This window comes from Pangasianodon hypophthalmus, chromosome 6 (genome assembly GCF_027358585.1).
Source record: "Pangasianodon hypophthalmus isolate fPanHyp1 chromosome 6, fPanHyp1.pri, whole genome shotgun sequence".
NCBI classification, from domain to species: Eukaryota; Metazoa; Chordata; class Actinopteri; order Siluriformes; family Pangasiidae; genus Pangasianodon; species Pangasianodon hypophthalmus.
In genome coordinates this window covers 30,204,791-30,223,475 of record NC_069715.1, presented here as the reverse complement: position 1 = coordinate 30,223,475, position 18,685 = coordinate 30,204,791, and the positions used below count along the sequence as shown (strand labels likewise).

General features: G+C 37.8%; 1 protein-coding gene across 1 annotated transcript in view; it reads right to left on the bottom strand.

Moving 5' to 3' along the window:
* Positions 1 to 13,363, bottom strand: part of ddb1 (damage-specific DNA binding protein 1) — a 20,044-nt gene extending 6,681 nt beyond the window's left edge. The window contains exons 1-19 of the mRNA XM_034305375.2: positions 13,190 to 13,363; positions 11,026 to 11,174; positions 10,823 to 10,939; positions 10,051 to 10,272; positions 8,648 to 8,762; positions 8,453 to 8,550; positions 7,659 to 7,817; positions 7,450 to 7,533; positions 7,249 to 7,365; positions 6,409 to 6,511; positions 5,134 to 5,209; positions 4,919 to 5,027; positions 4,307 to 4,485; positions 3,711 to 3,874; positions 3,007 to 3,114; positions 2,040 to 2,247; positions 1,467 to 1,562; positions 112 to 223; positions 1 to 36 (exon numbers count right to left, since the gene is read on the bottom strand). The exon at positions 1 to 36 is cut by the window's left edge and continues 88 nt beyond it. Coding sequence (XP_034161266.1) covers positions 1 to 36; positions 112 to 223; positions 1,467 to 1,562; positions 2,040 to 2,247; positions 3,007 to 3,114; positions 3,711 to 3,874; positions 4,307 to 4,485; positions 4,919 to 5,027; positions 5,134 to 5,209; positions 6,409 to 6,511; positions 7,249 to 7,365; positions 7,450 to 7,533; positions 7,659 to 7,817; positions 8,453 to 8,550; positions 8,648 to 8,762; positions 10,051 to 10,272; positions 10,823 to 10,939; positions 11,026 to 11,174; positions 13,190 to 13,250 — 2,313 coding nt within the window. The 5' untranslated portion in view covers positions 13,251 to 13,363. The remainder of the gene's footprint in view (positions 37 to 111; positions 224 to 1,466; positions 1,563 to 2,039; positions 2,248 to 3,006; positions 3,115 to 3,710; positions 3,875 to 4,306; positions 4,486 to 4,918; positions 5,028 to 5,133; positions 5,210 to 6,408; positions 6,512 to 7,248; positions 7,366 to 7,449; positions 7,534 to 7,658; positions 7,818 to 8,452; positions 8,551 to 8,647; positions 8,763 to 10,050; positions 10,273 to 10,822; positions 10,940 to 11,025; positions 11,175 to 13,189) is intronic.
* Positions 13,364 to 18,685: the final 5,322 nt, after the last annotated feature.

The window sequence follows — 18,685 nt, the reverse complement described above, 5'->3', positions numbered from 1 at the left end:
GAAGAGCTTACTGGAGCTCACGCTGCTGGACAGAGCCTGAGGACAGGAAGTAAAGCCTCAACAGCTCGTCTTCATTGAAAAGAACGACTACAAACCGTCAGGAGAAACTACCTGAGTGCTGGCGCTGGGGCGTACGGGAGCCGTGGTTCCGTTAACATCCTGCATCTCCACTCGACTGGAGAGCACGCCGAAACACTGGGACACCTCCTGATAACAGATCCTCCTGAGAGAGAGAGAGAGAGAGAGAGAGAGAGAGAGAGGGAGGATAATCAGACAAGTGGAACTTCCTACATCCTTCAGCCTGTGACCCGGAAATCAACTGAAACCCGCCATCTTTAACACGGACATTAATTCTTTAAATGAGTTCAGAGGAAACTGCTGACTTCCAACTGTACATAGGAAGGAAAGAAAGAGGGAAGAAAGGAAGTAAAGAGGGAAAGAATTAAGGAAGAACTCAATAAAGTAAGGTTTTACGGAGGTAGGAAATTAAGGAGGTAATCAATTATGCAAGGAACGAAAGAAGGAAGGATGGATGGATGGATGGAAGGAAGCGAAAAGAAAGGAGTTAAAGAAGTAAGGAAGGAGGAAGACAGTAACTGAGTAAGAATGGAAGGAAGGAAAGAGGTAGAGAAGTAACTAAACATTGTAAAGAAGGAAGGAAGGAAATAAATAAATAAATAAATAAATAAGCAAGCAGGTAAGTTAGGAAGGAACAAAAAAGCTAATGAAGTAAGTACGCAAATAAGTATGGAAGGAAGGAAGGAAGGAAGGAAAGAAGGAAGACTGTAAGGTAGTAAAAGCCAAAAATGTGAGAAAGTAAATAAGAAACAAAAGAGGTAGTGAAGTAAGTGAATTAGTATGCAAGGAACGAAGGAAGGAAGAAATTAAAATAGAAAGAAAGCAAGGAAGTAAATATGAAAGTAAGGAATGAAGAAGGTAATGAAGTAAGTAAGCGAGGAAGTAAATAAATACGTAAGGAAAAAACAAGGTAACGAAGTAAACAAGCAAATAAGGATAGAAGGAAGGAAAGAAGAAACGAAGGAAGGAAGAAAGTAAAGGAGAAAAAAAGTGAGGAAGTAACTAAGTACGTAGGCGAGTATGTAAGAAACAACGGAGGTAATGAAGCAAGTGAGTAAATAAATATGCAAGGAAGGAAGGAAGGAAGGAAGTAAAGAAGAAAGGAAGTAATAAAGTAAGGAAGTAAATAAGTATGTATGTATGTAAGGAATAATGGAAGTGAAGTAACTGAAGCTGTAAGTAAATCAGAAAAGACTTAAGGAAGTAATGGAGAAAGGAAGTAAATAAGTAAACAAGTAAAGAATAATGGAAGTGATGAAGTAAATAAATAAGCATGTAAGTAAGGAAGGAAGGAAAAACGGAAGAAATGAAGGAAGGAAAGATGTACAGAAGGAAGTATGGAAGCTCTAGCTAGCTAGATAAATAGATAGATGGATGAACAGACTCACTTGGGCGACTCGTACAGAGGAACAGTGCGAATGTGGAGCTTCTGGATTTCGTCGATGGTGCCGATGGTCAGAGTGCTGTTATTGGCCAGAGCCAAGCTGTCACAGAGATTAAACAACGAGAAAGAACACGTTATTTAAAAAAAAAAAAAGGCAGGTCCTACATGTTTTATTTCCTCTTAGTGAACTTTCAAACATGATAAGTATGGCTTATAGATTTCTGGATAGGTTTTAGCTGAGGTGAAGATTTTTACTAGAAATGTAATCACTAAATCAAAAAAATACATTTATTCATCATTAGACTAAAGGATGAATCTGATGATTAATTCAAACTATCATTAGACGACATGTTGATCGTATTCCAGAAGCTCAACACGTGTAGGTTATGCTGGCGTACTACTTTAACTTTATACTTTTTATAAATTCAAAAAATACAAAATGATTCCAGGAAACTTGTGCAACAAAACTACAAATCTAAATAAATTCTAAATAAATATGTGTAAAGCCTCTCCAGCTCTCTACACACTCTCTCTCTCTCTCTGTCTCTCTCTCACACACACACACACACACACACACCTGTCGGGGTAGCCCTCGGAGTTGAGGGGGCACATGTAGTTGACCTCTTTGAGGTTGACGTTGGAGAAGACGAGCTTGTGGTTGCTGGAGTAGATGACGGTGGGTCTGTCCGAGCACGCAAACACGTTGGAGGTGGAAAGAGAGCGAAAGGTCCGGAGCACCGTGGGCTGCGTCCCCAGAGTCACCTTCTTCCTCTCGGTCAGAGTGCCTACACACACACACACACACACACACACACAGAGGGAGAGAGAGAGAGAGAGAGAGAGAGAGTTAGTTCAGTAGTGCTATGCAAATATCACTAATCTCCTCACACCTTTTTCTTTTTAAAATCTAACACACATTTTCATCCCTGGTACATTTTTAAATGTCAGTGTGTGAAAATTAACGTGGTGGGATTTTTCTCCTCGAAGGGATAATCTTGAAATTCTTAAAAAAAAAAAAAAAAAAAAGTTTTCCTAAAACCCATACCGGACAGGTTCCTCATTAAACCCACTAGGCATGCATGTAAAAGTAATAATATGCAAATAAAATGCAAATAAAATGAACCAGCCTGATTTTGTGACTCCAAGTTATTCGACACTTCATTAAATTAATAACTTTCCCTTCCTCAATATCTGCTATTTCTAATGATTTATGATTTATCTATTTATTATTCACTTTGGTGAAATCACAGCGCTATGTATCATGTACGCCAGCAAGACAGTTAATTGTACGTGCGTAAAAATATATTAAAGAAAATTTGAATATCGTTCTACGCTCTAATACGTTATCGTTTCTATAGCAACAGCTTGTTCACAGGGACTTTACACGGAAGACGTGCCACTAATCATGAACAGATTAAACAAAACGTGTGTAATAGTTGATATGATGAGGTTTCCTGTTTACTGTAAGGAGACGTTTCTTTAACATTTGCACATTTTCAGGAGCGACGTGTTTACACTTTTTTTTTTTTTTTTTTCCCCCAAACCTGTATCCAAGTCCAGGCCGAAGTAGAAGAGAGCGCCGTCTCCGAGAGCACACAGCAAGTAATGGCTGCCCTCAAACGTGGTCATCAGGATCGAACGTGGAATGATCTCTGAGAAACAGAGCGATAGAGTGACAGAGAGAGAGAGAGAGAGAGAGAGAGAGAGAGAGAGAGAGAGAGAGAACCGATTAACCCTCACCCTGTATGTATTTAGACTAAATGAACAACTTTAACGTAATTACCTCGATGCCCTCAAGAGAATGAGCAAAAACATTACACAGAATGATTCATATTTTCCACAGAAACTACATTATCTCTCATAAGTCATTCTTATGAGGTTTTTTTTTTTTTTTTTTCTCTGAAACATTTCTCCGAAATTATTCTTTCCCCTTAAACAATATTTACAGTAAATAAAATCAAACAAAGAAAATCTCTCCAGGGGCAGCATCAGTAAATCTTAACCGCACCAATAACGTTCTGGAAACTGGAAAAACAATCCACTATGTAAAATTTCCCTGCTCAAAAATCTCTCACTAAATGTATGTTTTATTTATTCTGTAGGCTGTACGTAAGCGTCACTAAGACTGACGGCTCTGCGTGGATACGTATAAACTACCACGCGGGCATTACACAAGCCATCACGCTCAGCAGTTGAGTAAGAGTTTAACGATCTTGTTAGTCATCGATGTCATTTCCTGTCCTCTCACCTCCACCCAGCATCTCTTTATGCAGAGGGCTGAAGCAGGGCAGGCGGAGGACTCGGGCCGAGATGTCCGTCCACAGACCCACGGCACACAGGCTGGACTCTCCGCCGCTCTCGCCGAGAGGAGTGATGTCCAAACACGCCACCTCGTGCTCCATCTCTGTGGAGCTGCACGTTTGGGGGAAATAAATAAATAAATAAATAAAAATTCACCAATTCATACTAGTAAATTTCACCAACAAATCAGATTTACAGACTCATTAGTTACACGATAGAGCAAAATCAGACCTGCTTTAACGTGACTATTTTTGTTATTTAAGAACATTTATTAGACTATATTTATTACAATAAACATCACTAGGATCTTCTGTCCTTATTGATTTGAGATAAACATCTACCTGAGCTGGTGTGATGTGATGATATAATTCAGATATTATGAAACAGAAAACATTTAGCAGACTACTACTACGACTAGAGAAAGTTCTGTTTGACCAATCAGTGAGCTGTGCCTTGTCTAGCTCCGCCCCCTGGCCCCTGTTCCCTGCAGTAAGCTAAGTCCATATTAGCATGTGTAAATTTATTAGTTATATGCGCGTATACCTTATCTGCTTTAGCTCTCCACTGAGGATCTGCAGGTAGTAGAGCACTCGTCCCACCGCTAGCACCACCTGGGTGGAGTTGCAAGCAGCCACGCTGATGTTTCTTCCCTGAGGTTCCTTCCATTCGCTAATCAAAGCCTTGCTGTCCTGCGTGACCAGTCGCACTGAACCGGAAGTAATCTGGACCCCAAAAACAAACAAACAAACAAACAAACAAACACCACCATCAAAATCTATTTAATATGAAATCTAAAATTCAAAAACCTCCCTTAATGCTTTGGACACCAATACAAAAGCAAATCTTGGATATGATATATGATAGTATGATGACTCATCCTGTACTAGGCTTGTGTTCGTCCAATCAGAAACATTTCCATGTCTTGCTCTACATTAGCAGCTTGTTAGCACTAAACGTGTTTAATTTTTGTTTCGTTCATTTTTATCTCGAAGGCTATTGGCTGTCAGTCTGACTTCCTGTTCCAAAAAAGAAATACGTCAACATACGGAATTAAATCGCGCCTCTCGTGAGGACTTTAACTCACTACGTTTAGTTTAACGAAGTGAATGAACGCTACCGTAAAGTTGACGTTGACGTAAAGTGATAAACGAGCACCTGAATGAGCTGCTGATGAGCCACGTTTCCGCAAAAGAACGTCTGCTGGTTATCGACAAACCCGGGAAGCTCGGTCTCCTCCACCTCCTCTCCGCTCAGCATCAGCACTCTTATTAAAGAACGCAAAACCGAGAGTTAACACACTTTAAAAATAAATAAATAAATAAATTATTAACAATAAAAAAAAAAAAAAAAGACAAAACTCTCAGTCCTACCTGGTTTGGCCAACGAAAGAAAGCACCAGCATGTCATCGGTCTCTCTGCCCGCCTCCGAGCGAAGAGGCCATAATCCTGAAGATAAAAGAAAAAGGAAAAAAAAACAAAACAAAACGTGTGTGGGAATAAAATAGCGTGAATAGCAGTTAAATAATTCAGCTCGCACTCAGACTGTCAGTAAGGGAGGTCCGAAGCCCGTAACTCCCAAAGTCAGCCATCAGATTTGACAGTTTAATCAGTTTTATGTCACAACTAGGGTTTTGCAACAGCGTCCGAAAAAAAACGTGAGAAAAATAAAACCCGAGATTCAATTCCAGACCTGATGTGGCGATAATGGAAAATAAAAAAATATCATTTGCACGTCGCACATGACTCATGCTTTAATATAAATCTGTATATAAAATTTATTGGCTATTCATAAAAATGCCACAAAGATGAGAAACGTGCGTTTGTTTTATTATTTCAATACAATTAACATGTGACACCATTTCACTAACATGTCATGAATAAATATTTAACAATTAATAGCTCTAAACAAATAAAAATAAATAAATAAATAATGTACACCGAACTTAAATGTGCGACATTTGAATGTTTAAAATCCTCTTAGATGATGATTATTTATATATAAATCTAGATATACGGGTCAAATTATTTTATTTTCCCCCCCAAAGTACAACGATTAAGTAAAATGATTTGTGGGTGGAGCTACGTCCGATCTGATCTTGTGATGTCACAAAATAAACTCCGCATGTTGACCGGACCAATCATGTGCGAGATTAGACGCCGACTAAGACGATGCTGTACGCTGAAACTTTACGCTGTGTGCTAAGCTTAGTATCTAACCAACAACCTTAGTTAATGTTAGTGATGACGAGATAAGGGTTGTCATGGTAACGATGAAATATGATCCGTTTGCGTGGTGTTAAATAAATCATTGAGAAAGTGTGACTGTAAATCGAGACTCTGATATTGAAATTTCACTTTCATGACTTTCATCGTGAGCTTGTTTACTAGCAAGCAAACTGACTAGCTGATTATTACGAGGATTCTAATTTGCTTCTCATTTGCATATTCATGCATATTCATAGATCCTGCCATTTGTCATGGGGATGATGGTGTAGAGATGTTCCAGGCCTCTTTTTTTTTTTTTTTCAGCCTTTTCTTGAATGTGAAAACAAACCATTTATAATTCTACACGGATTATTTTATAGATTTTAGAAATGTCTTTTTGTTTTTGAATTATTTTGTGTCTTAAACTTTCGGAAACTGACCTTTGATACCCGGCAGGTCGATACTGGCGTGCTCGTGGATTCCTATACCATTCCGAATGATCCTTAGAGAACCTTCCTTAAACGCACCGGAACAAGTCACCAGCTACGGCAAGAGACAGAGGACATGATCAGCACCAAAACATCAACACGTGCAACATAAAGTATTTATATACAGTATGTAAGCAGAATATAAGGCCACATCACTGATGATGCGCGTTTTACAAAACAGGATTCAGCAAAATACGACGTATAACACGAAATGTTCTGCGTCCGATTTCGTTTAAATTTACATTTTCCCAAACCGGTCTACATCAAAAACATATTAAAAACAGCAAAAGGTAATTATTCCCAGAATATTTCAGGGATTTTAGTCCAAATCTATAAGCCGTAAGGTTTATTTCTATTTATTTATTTATTTATTTTTTTTTTTACAGACTGCGTGTGCATGCGCCTGGAAAGATTACACTGCAGTTTATCTTCTATAAACTACGCAGTAGAAATAACTCCAGAAATAACCTTATACAAAGGTGTTTGCGCTTTTATTTCAGTATAAAGACACTCCAGGAAGCGCTCGCTCTTCTCTATCTTCTCCAAAATGAGATTAAAAAGCAGAAAAATAAAATACAGACAAAGTTTAAAAGGACGTGTCCAGAGAAACGTGTGACCTACTCATGATCATAAGCCAAGGCAAAACAACCCGTGTGTGTGTGTGTGTGTGTTAAAATGAGGAATTTTACAGTTCTGCGTTTTTAAGCTCGTTTTGGAGAAGATAGAAAAGAGCGAGCTCTTTGCTGTAACCATCACATGGAGTTCATGCGTGGAAGAGCGGCGTGGTCTCACCTGCCCCTGTCCCTGCCGCTCCAGATCCACCACACACATGTCCACTATCGGTCCCAGGTTAGTGAACGTTTCCATAACCGCCACGTACGAGCCCTGATCGTTACTGTCCACATTCAGCTGCGCACACACACACACACACACACACTTTATTACTCAGGAAATGTGCAGGTCTCGTACAGAAATAATAAAAACCCGACTGACTTTAACCAGCTGAGAATCTCCAAGCCTGGACCCAACAAACACCACGCCGTTATCCAGGTAGGTCAGACACTCAGCGATGGATGTCTGGAAGAAACACACACACATAATATAAACACACACACACACACACACACACACACATGCATGTGAAAACACCTGCTATTCTAACACACACACACACACTATATACACACTTAAAATGCACTCACCTCTCCCAGCAGTTCCACCCGTAGATCTTTGAGCACCATGGATCCATCGATCAGTTCCTCTTTCTCCAGCAGGAGCATGAACAGCCTTCCATCCATATCTCCCAGGAGATAGCGAGAGCCGTTCGGGTCCACGCGGTTATGACACACGATCGTGCTTTGCTATGGAGTTATATCATATTTATGACAAACTCGCTCAGTAAACAGACAAACCTAAAAACGTTTGAATTATTTACACGATTTCTTCTTTAGACATTTCCGAAGTTGATCATTTTCATATAACAGCAAGTGTTTTATTCCTCTTACGCCACAGCAATTTACCAACGATTGCGACTTTTATTAATTAGAGAACGACACGTCACAGGTTTTATCCGTTTATAGTTACATTTTATGTTGCTTACGAAACACTTACGCTATAGCTTTACACTTTTTTTTCCTCTTGTGAGATTAATTTAAAAAAAAAAAAAAAAAAAAAAAAAAAAAAAAAAAGCAGCATGTTACCGAGAAACCGCAAAAATTAACATGTTGGAAAACTTAAAGTTACTTAAAGTTAATCTCTGCCTCTCACTGGAGACTCCTTCCATAATAAACATCTCCTTACATAAATATCAGTGTGTTTTTATGTGTTTATGTGGAGCGTCTTGCGCCCTGCGACTGCGCCGTTACTATAGAAACGATAACGAGTTAGATGATGAGTCAGAGCTGCTGTTATAGAAAATGAATTAATTAACCTTCCGACCAATCAGAAGCGAGAATTCATCAGCGTCTTCAGATAAGCGAGCGCAATTTTGAATCACCTTGATTGTCGGAGGTGCGATGGCCAGGTATTTATCTCCGTTGTGATACGTGATGGACTCCTGGCCGATGATTATAGCGCCACCGAACGGCTCAGGAACTGCAGTTAAGACACACAAACACACACTTTAGAATTTTCTTTATAGATATTACGAATATTCATAACAACTCTATTGAAGTGTCCAATCACAGCTCACCGGGAATAACCATCGAGGCCTCGGCTTCGACATTCTCCTGTTTCCAAGGACCCTTACTGAACTCTTTCTCCTTCAGAGAAACCTCGTACGTCTTCACGTGTCGTCCCTGAGGGTCCTGGAGAGAGACGTGGAACGCTCGAGATGGGATTTTTGTACCAAAAAACTCATCATAAAGGTCGAGTATGAATTAATGATCGTTAACGTATAAACAATATTTCTTTAAGCAGCTTTCCACAGAACAATCCAAGCAATTAATAGAATAAATTATAATTATCATGTTTAACCATTTTATAAAATCGTTCAGCTTAAAATCGTAATTAAAGTCAGATGATACGACAAAAATTTCGTACCGTGATACTTAAGACATTTCTACGATACCATACACGATATACAGGTTTACTAGCAAACTGTAGCCAAAAGATTAATGCTGCATTTAAAATGAAGTTTTATTTAATGTCTACAAAATAATTTTATAATTTTAAAGAGTCAGGATGAAATTTTAAACATCAAATCACCTGCCAATCAGAACTTGTAACTCTATTTAATTAAATATTAAACGATCTAATATTTCTTAACAACTTACACAAGAAACATGTTTAATTGTTATTGAATAAATATTTAATACAATTTAATAAACAGATACATAATTTTTAATAATTAATAATTGAACAGATTTACAATAATTTTACGATGTTTAAAAAATTAACCTAATATACATATGAATTATTAACTGTTATTAAACAAACATCTGTTTCATAAATAAACGTTTACTAAATGTTTAAGACAATATTTTGAAATTTAAAAACTTTTATCAAATATATGTATTTAATTAATAAACATTTACTACATTTTTGACAAATAACAAACTGCTGTTGAATAATAATTTAGTCTAATATTAAATAAATGTTTAAAAATTTACTACTCAACATATTTATTATAAATATTACAAAACAGCTCTTAAATATAAATATTCATTACTATTAAATAACTTAATTGATAAACCTAATTATTGCAATTAACAATTGTTAAAAATTATTGTTAGATAAACATATTTACTACTATTTAATATTTAAACATTTAATAAATGTTTAGTAAATATACAAATATAAAAAAATACATCATGATACCTGCAAAAATCTATTTTTTTTTTTTTAATTAAATGGCGGCACGTGAACGTGAGCCAATACTTTAATATTAGCAAATAATTGTGAGAATTTCAAGCGCAAAATCTCGTCAAATGACATTAAAATACAACTAAAGACAAGAAGAGACAAAAGACGTCAGGAGTCACGTGCATTACGCATTCTGAATATTCTACAACGCGACGCTATGAAGTGAGCGTATACAGTTAACGAGACGCTTAATTTAAAGATAAATGATTATATCTGGATAAGATTTGATACCTGATATATAAAACAGACGGTAGGCGCCTGGCATCCGTACAGGAAGTGCACGTCTATGACCTGCAGCTCCTCCAGGCGAATGTTAAAGGCTTTGAGCTCGCGGTTGTCCCGATCCAACGGGATGACTTTAAAAAGACCGTCGTAGAGCCGCAGACCAATCATACGACACTCCGGATCCACGATACCGATGATCCCGGTCTCTGACGGACGCCCGATCCGATCCTAAAAAAATAAAAACGTAATAAAGAATATTTAAAGTTGCGATAGGTGATTTTTTTTAAGCCTGTACAAATAACCTGGACAACATGTAAAACTTTCATAAAGCATATATAAATAACGGTTTGATCCATGGCTTCAGCACAGGTGAGTTATACAGCTGAGAAAACCTGTTAGGATTGGGAATGTCAATCATTTTATAGACACACCCCTTCACTCCGCCCACATCTCAGTCTGAAATCGGACAGCGCCCAGTACAGCCAGATAATTCTCCTGCTGTGAGCGTCCTCAGGAATTAATAATGAGCAGAATTTTGTATGTTTATAGAGTTGTATAACTCAGCTTTCAAGCAACTAAATGTCTGACACGACACTCCTCACTGACGTTAACTCTAATCGAGCTATAGTAGGTTCTGTGGGCGGAGCTTGGTGTGCATCTAATTCTATTCAACTCCACCTACGTAAATGTTAGAAACCTGACAAATTGACAAATCTTACCTAACGCACCTTTAAAGTGTTAGTGCTAGACATAAAAGTTTTGCGCTTTGGAGTTATACCTGTACGTTTCCATGAGCACGAGTGATGATATCAATACTGTCTCCGTTCTGCTTGTACTCCAAGATGCAGGCGTTGTATTTCGCCGTCAAAATAAACAGAAGGTCTTTACTTTCACCCTGCAGGGACACAAAGAACATTATATAATTAGCACAATATTAAAAAAAAAATATTCACGTAGTCAAAACGCAACGCCGCAACTCACTTTGGGTCTGAAGAGCTCCATGACGGCGATCTTGCCGTACATGCCGATCTCTTTGACCGGCCGTAATCCCTCCGCCGTGACCACATAGATCTCCAGACGTGTGTTCTTCGCTATGAGAAGGTTAAGATCCTCCGCTGAGGTGAAGTGTCCTGCAGGTACAAGAGCAACCGATCAAATCACGAGAACGTATGTTCATCGTTATTGCAATAATAATAAAAAATTAACGCAGATGAACCCTGTGTACTGCTAACAAGTTGCTTCTGTAGAGCAAGACACGTTGTGGAGAGCGTTTAACTGGACAAACACACGACTAGTACAGCATGAGTCATCAAAATTTTTTTAATAGTTTCTCTGGAAGTGATAAATTATAAAATTAAAAATGTGAATATCTCCAAAACTGTTAAATTTTTTTTTAAGGGCCAAGCACCAAAAGAGTCGTAGGCACCATATTGGAATTGTACGTTTTCTTCTTCTTCTTCTTCCACAACAGGAATCTATGGCAGTCCATAGACCACATTGTATGCTCTTTTTATGAAATTTGGCACAGACTCAACTGCCTTTACAGCATTTTGCCACTCAAGCCCTCTAGAATCACCAAAAGGGCGAATTACAGCATGTTCATTTCCGCCATATTGGATTTTCTGCTATTTTGAATATTTCCAAAAAACTGTTTTTTATTCTTCTACTACAAATTTTATCAACTCACCACTGAATCTGGATATACAGCATTGAGAAACTAATCAGGAAAAAAGTTGTTTCTCAGATTTTTTTTTTTTTTTTTTTTTTTGATATCCGAGTCCATAATTCGCAAACGAATCTGACGGCAAAGTCGGCAAACAGGACGTGAGGTCATATCTCAGCAACCATGCAACATATTCTGACCAAACTTGGTGGGCAACTGAAGGACCTCACTCTGAGGGACTCCAAGAAGTTTTGTCTAAATTCACCTCTAGGTGGCACTATAATCCCCAAATTTGTAAAACTGCTCTTAAAGTAACTGGTCTCAAGATTCTTGTTACTCTTGAATATTTCCTTGAACATGCAGAGGAAGTCGACCATCTTGAATTTTAACAAAAGCAGATTTTTTTTTTTTTGCTTCTTCTCCTACTAATTTTGTCCAAACATCATGAAACTTGGACCACATCATTGTAAGATCAGAACATAACCAATTTGACAGCTAAGTCACCAAACAGGAAGTGAGGGCATATCTAATTAGCATTTTTATGTACTGACATCAAACAAACTTCACGTATATTTAACAACATGATGTGAAGTTAAGAAACAAGATTTGACTTCATGTGCAACTTGGGAGGGCTACACAAAACAGGAAGTGAGGCGATATCTCAGCAACGGCTTGACGTTTTGACTTCGAACTTAGTACATCTCCTTGACATCAAGAGCTGATGGTTCCAGCGGCTTCTGGTTTTCCTCCGTCGCTATGGGGTGGGGGACAGAAAGTGCTTGGCCCCCTTAATCGCTGTTTACAGGTATATTTTCCTTTGAATATATAATATCATATTGTTGTCCATAACACTAAGAAAAAGGTGGAAAAAAGCTCTGAAACACTTTATTTCAGGGGCATTTTAAGAGCATTTCCCACATTTTATGACTTTGTTATTATTTTTGCATGCTTAATTATTCTAAGTTTCACTTTAATACAAAGTTTAATACAAACAGTCACACTCATACTTCATATAAATTTAGTACTAAATCTCCAGGAGAACATTTATAGTCATATATCAATATGTTAAATGTATATATAAAAAAAAATAAATAAAAAATGCATTTAAATCTAGCATGATTTTTTTCCACAACGTCACGCACGCGCTTAACATAACAAATCCTCTAGCTAGCACGAGCGTCCAATATTAGCCAGCTAGCTAACTATAAATGTTCTTCGTAAATGTGTTGAATTTTCGTACACGCGTTTTTAACACTACACATGTTCTCATGGTTTGTAGACAGATAATAAGTTTAGAAGGAGTGACATAGAAAAATAAATAAAAAATAAAGCTAGTCTGTGAGGCGATTAACGCAAAGCTAATAGGTGACATGCTAAGAGCTAGCTAAGCAGGCCTTGAAGCGCGGGAGGCGCGCGCACGACCATATATAACGCGCGAGAGCTGTAAACAACGCTAAAAGCTAGCGCCCGGGTTTGACTAACCAGTGATGCAGGCGTTCACCGCGGTGGGTTTCTGCGCCGTTACCACGTAGTTGTAGGACATGGCGTTCAAATTCAAGATACGAACACCTGAAAATTCGCCTTTTTTTAGGGTTTAGTTTCTGCTTCTGTGTACGACCATGAAGACACAGAAGAAGCCACTGGGAAAACACGAAGCGTCACAGCGCCACCTGCAGCCCTGGAGGACTGACAGCGTTCTGTCTGTTTTCAACGCTAAAAGCCATTTTTTGTGACCATTTACGCAAAAGTTATTTATTTTTTAACATTAGATAGCACAGATTCTACTATATATGTACATTATACATTTTTTTAAACAAACTGCTTCGCTATAAAAACAAAAAAGATGGCCTGGTTCAACGGCTCAACCGTTGCTACAATATTTGTGAATCTTTGATCCGACACCAAACTGATTCATGATTCTTTGGTTTTTGATTCAATTTAAAACAGCTTCCAGTGAATGAACAAAAATGATTCGATTCACTGAACAATTCAGTACATTACTCGATTCAGTGATTTAAAGCTTTCTAAAATATTTTCTCGTAATATTTTTCAGGCATAAACAGTTTCTGAATCCACGGTTAGAACCGAACATACAAAGATATCAAACATGATTCATTCGATTCATTTAGCTTTCATCTGCTAACACATCATGATCAATGGAACTGATTCAGTCTTATTTTATTATGTTGCCTTCACAAAGTTTCTATCAATAACTTTACCTATCTATCTATCTATCTATCTATCTATCTATCTATCTATCCCATCAACCCCATAAGTATTGGCACCCTGGCTATCTATCTATCTATCTATCTATCTATCTATCTATCTATCTATCTAATCAACTCAACAAGTATTGGCGCTCTCTCTCTCTCTCTCTCTCTCTCTCTCCCATCCACTGTACAAGTATTGGTACCCTATCTATCTATCTATCTATCTATCTATCTATCCCATCAACCCCATAAGTATTGGTACCCTATCTATCTATCTATCTATCTATCTATCCCATCAACCCCATAAGTATTGGTACCCTATCTATCTATCTATCTATCTATCTATCCCATCAACCCCATAAGTATTGGCACCCTATCTATCTATCTATCTATCTATCTATCTATCCCATCAACCCCATAAGTATTGGCACCCTATCTATCTATCTATCTATCTATCTATCTATCTATCTATCTATCTATCTATCCCATCAACCCCATAAGTATTGGCACCCTATCTATCTACCTAATCAACTCAACAAGTATTGGCACTCTCTCTCTCTCTCCCATCAACTGTACAAGTATTGGTAAAGTATACACCCTTTCTATCTATCTATCTATCTATCTATCTATCAAGTATTGGTAAAGTATACACCCTTTCTATCTATCTATCTATCTATCTATCTATCTATCTATCTATAAGTATCAGCACCCTTTCTATCTATCTATCTATCTATCTATCTATCTATCTATCTATCTAATCAAGCACCCTATCTATCTATAAGTATCAGCACCCTATCTATCCGTCTCTCTTTCTTAAAACTGCACATTACCTTCAGATTTTAAACTGATAACTATTTCAGACTTTCAGACCGGCTTTGTCATGCATAATATCATTGTATAAGATCATATTGCACAATATACTGTACATTTGCACAAAATATATTTGCACACTGCTTTCATCGTATTGTATTCTTTTCCTCGCTTCATCTCTACGTAAAGGCAGCGATGCAGCGGCGCTTTAGTGCTTTAGTCTGTTCAGCTCTGTTCACACTCTGCTCAAACAGATCAGCTTCCAAAGCTTCAAATTTCATCCCTCTAGTCATCTCGGACATCGCTAACTGGCCAAGCCGAGTCTTTTTGTCATCGTATAGTTGCATTGCATTCTGGGACTTTGAGTCCAGAGTTTGCAGATTTCTCATTAATATGTCATTTAACATCACTGACAAATGGAAAGTGAGTGAGAAAAGAAGTTTGAGGTCATTTCAGTTTATTCTTCTATTAAAATCTGAACTAGCAATAACAACGTCTTCTCACAGGAATAACGAAAACACAGCAATTTATAAAAGAATGCATTCATGCTCATTTTCATGAAAGGTGCCAATAATTTTGGAGTTTGCCATATTGTATAGCTTAATCATCTCATTTATACATGCCATGAGTGTGTGATGTTGATCGCCACATCACTGCTCATGCACATAAACACCAGATTGTGTTAGATTCAGTTAATTCCAGGCTGTGTATCTAACGATTATTAAACAGTTAATTGTTTATTGTGAGTGAAATGTGGGACTGGGATTCATCAGACGTCACGTCAAGGAGGTGTAGTTTAATAAATTCAGGTTTACCGTCATTGAAAAACACGCACAGGTACACTGCGATCCTAAAGAGCCACAAATGTTAACACTTTAACACATCTTTTTTTCACATCATAAAAATAAAAATAAAATTTTGCCTCCCGAGTGAATCTGTGACTTTCTAATGTGACACGTTACACCAGATATTCTCCAGGTTTTAGACCAGATTTTAAAATAATAGTCACATCCTCTTGACTGTAATTTACACCTCCAGCCACAAGATGGTGCTACATTTCCACCTTTAAAACTCTCTGCTGTTTCTGCAGCCAGTCCAGATTCACATGGAGAAACAAAATAGAAAAATAAAATAAAATAAAATTCGATTTTCTAAACTGTTTTGCTCAAGTTCCTTGTGTACTCGTTTATCACTCAGTCCAGGGCAAATCTCATCAGAGCAGAAAGACCAGATGACTGAGTGTCATGAGAAGATAGTACACATGATTTTAGATTTATTCACATTTACTGGCAGGCATTTTAACCAAAGTTCTGTGACATTCCTGGGATTCGATCTCACAACCTTCTGAATACTAGAGCAGAGGTGTAATACCTTTAACCTGCTTTTTTCTCCCACATGACTAGCATGCAGCACTCAGATTCGTCCTTCAGTGACATGAACATGCGTCAAAGATCTGCTGAAGTAGAAAAATAAACGCTCTAAATCTCTCTTTTGTGTCTGCGCTTGACGTGGCCATTTTGGATCTGGTGACAAAGGGGGACAAAATGTGATCAGCTCAGTAAGAAATAAACCGTGACAGGGTTTTCTTTAACTCCTCTATCCTGAAGATGTCAAAAAACTTTAAGTTACAGCTTCAGTTATGATGTAATGTATTGGGAGGGGTTTCGGTTATGATGTAATGTATTGGGAGGAGTTTCGGTTATGATGTAATGTATTGGGAGGAGTTTTGGTTATGATGTAATGTATTGGGAGGGGTTTCGGTTATGATGTAATGCATTGGGAGGAGTTTAGGTTATGATGTAATGCATTGGGAGGAGTTTTGGTTATGATGTAATGTATTGGGAGGAGTTTAAGTTATGATGTAATGTATTGGGAGGGGTTTTGGTTATGATGTAATTTATTGGGAGGGGTTTCGGTTATGATGTAATTTATTGGGAGGGGTTTTAGTTATGATGTAATGCATTGGGAGGAGTTTAGGTTATGATGTAATGCATTGGGAGGAGTTTCGGTTATGATGTAATGTATTGGGAGGGGTTTCGGTTATGTTGTAATGTATTGGGAGGAGTTTCGGTTACGATGTAATGTATTGGGAGGAGTTTTGGTTATGATGTAATGTATTGGGAGGGGTTTTGGTTATGATGTAATTTATTGGGAGGGGTTTTAGTTATGATGTAATGTATTGGGAGGAGTTTCGGTTATGATGTAATGTATTGGGAGGGGTTTCGGTTATGTTGTAATGTTTTGGGAGGAGTTTGGGTTTTGGTAAGGTTAACATTAGGGTAACATTCAGTGAACATCTCTCTCTCTCTCTCTCTCTCTCTCTCTCTCTCTCTCGTATCTACACACTATGCGATCTTGTGATATTTGCTTTTTTTCCTCTTACTGAAAGGCAAAACTCATACATGAATAACTCATAAATACAAATATATCGCATTGCATTCATCATCATGGTTCAGGGCTGTTTTTTTAATGAGTGTCCAAGCCACAGATTAAGAAGGTGAGTGTGTGTGTGTGTGTGTGTGTGGTGCTTCATTTCACTGCTGTTATTCTGCTTTGCTCAGAGGTTTTAAGGCAAAAAAAGCGCCGATGCCTCACCTCACCTCATTTCCATACAGTGCCGATGTCAAGCCTGTAGGAATTTAACACCGAACATCCCGCACCGATGCCAAATGTGGCGTCTGTGTAGCCCCATAAATAAGGCATAAAGCATTTGTGATTGGAATGAATATCTCTGTGTGAGGATGTGTGAAGTGCTGACGGGGCTGAGAGGCTCCGAGGGGGAGAAACTCCACTCCACACCACTCCACTCCACTCATCTACTGATGGAGAGAGCAGAAGGAGGAGGAGGAGGAGTGCTACCTGCAACGCACTGTGATTTATAGGTGCTGAGTGAGTGTGTGTGTGTGTGTGCGTGTGTGTGTGTGTGTCTGTGTGTGCACTTTTGCATGGCTGTAAGTGATGAGGTTTAAACCAAGACAGATTTATACATTCAGACTTGTGCTGATACATCGAACATTTTTTCCTCTCAGCCTCCTTACAGAAAGCATGAGAAGATTCCCTTAACATCATTTTCAAAATGTTTACATATAAATAATTTCAATCTACATTAACCTCCTTTTCATCCCTCACTACAAATGACCGATATGAGATTAATCTTTATTAATAATTAACGCCTTAATTAATGTTCATGCTGTTTAATTGTCAAAATGACCCAGAATAATGGGTGCCAATATTTATATTTATTTCCGCTTAACTTCAGCTCATTACTCATTGAACAGGTTGTAATCGAATTATTAATTAATTATTACAAATTTATTCTGATCACATGCATTAATTTGTCACCTAGTGAAGATGTTAATTACTTAATTATTATTTATGGTTTATTAATGTTAATTAATGCAATAATTAATAGTTAAAGTGAACCTCAATCCTGCAGATTAATTTATACAACTTTAATGATGTTACATGAAAGTTATTACACCACAGCGCTGTTGAATTCTGGACTGTGATTGGTCAGAAGGTGTTGATTAGTTTTCTGTAACAGCAGCTCTGACAGTAGCGCAGGTTTATATTAATGCGCTCGTGCTAATACCTTATCGTTTCTATAGTAACAGCTCATTCACAGGGACGTGTACAGCAGACGATCCATTGATAATAAACAGATTTTTCAAAAACGTTGATGTGGTGAAGTTTTCTCCAGGGTAAGAACTCATACTCGTGTAACATGGATGGAAGGAGTCTCCAGTGTCAGCGCTTTGTAACAGTCAGAGGTAAAGCTGTAACTTTAAGTTTTCCGACATCTTCAGGACAGAGGACTTTACGCTTCTTTGCAGTTTCCCGCTAACATGAAAAGCTAATTTTTTTTGTCGTTTTCTCTCCCTTGAACTTGAAGAGAAAGAATAAAGAGAAGCTGGTGAGGGAACGACTGTTTATAGCTGCTATAACGTAAGTGACAACA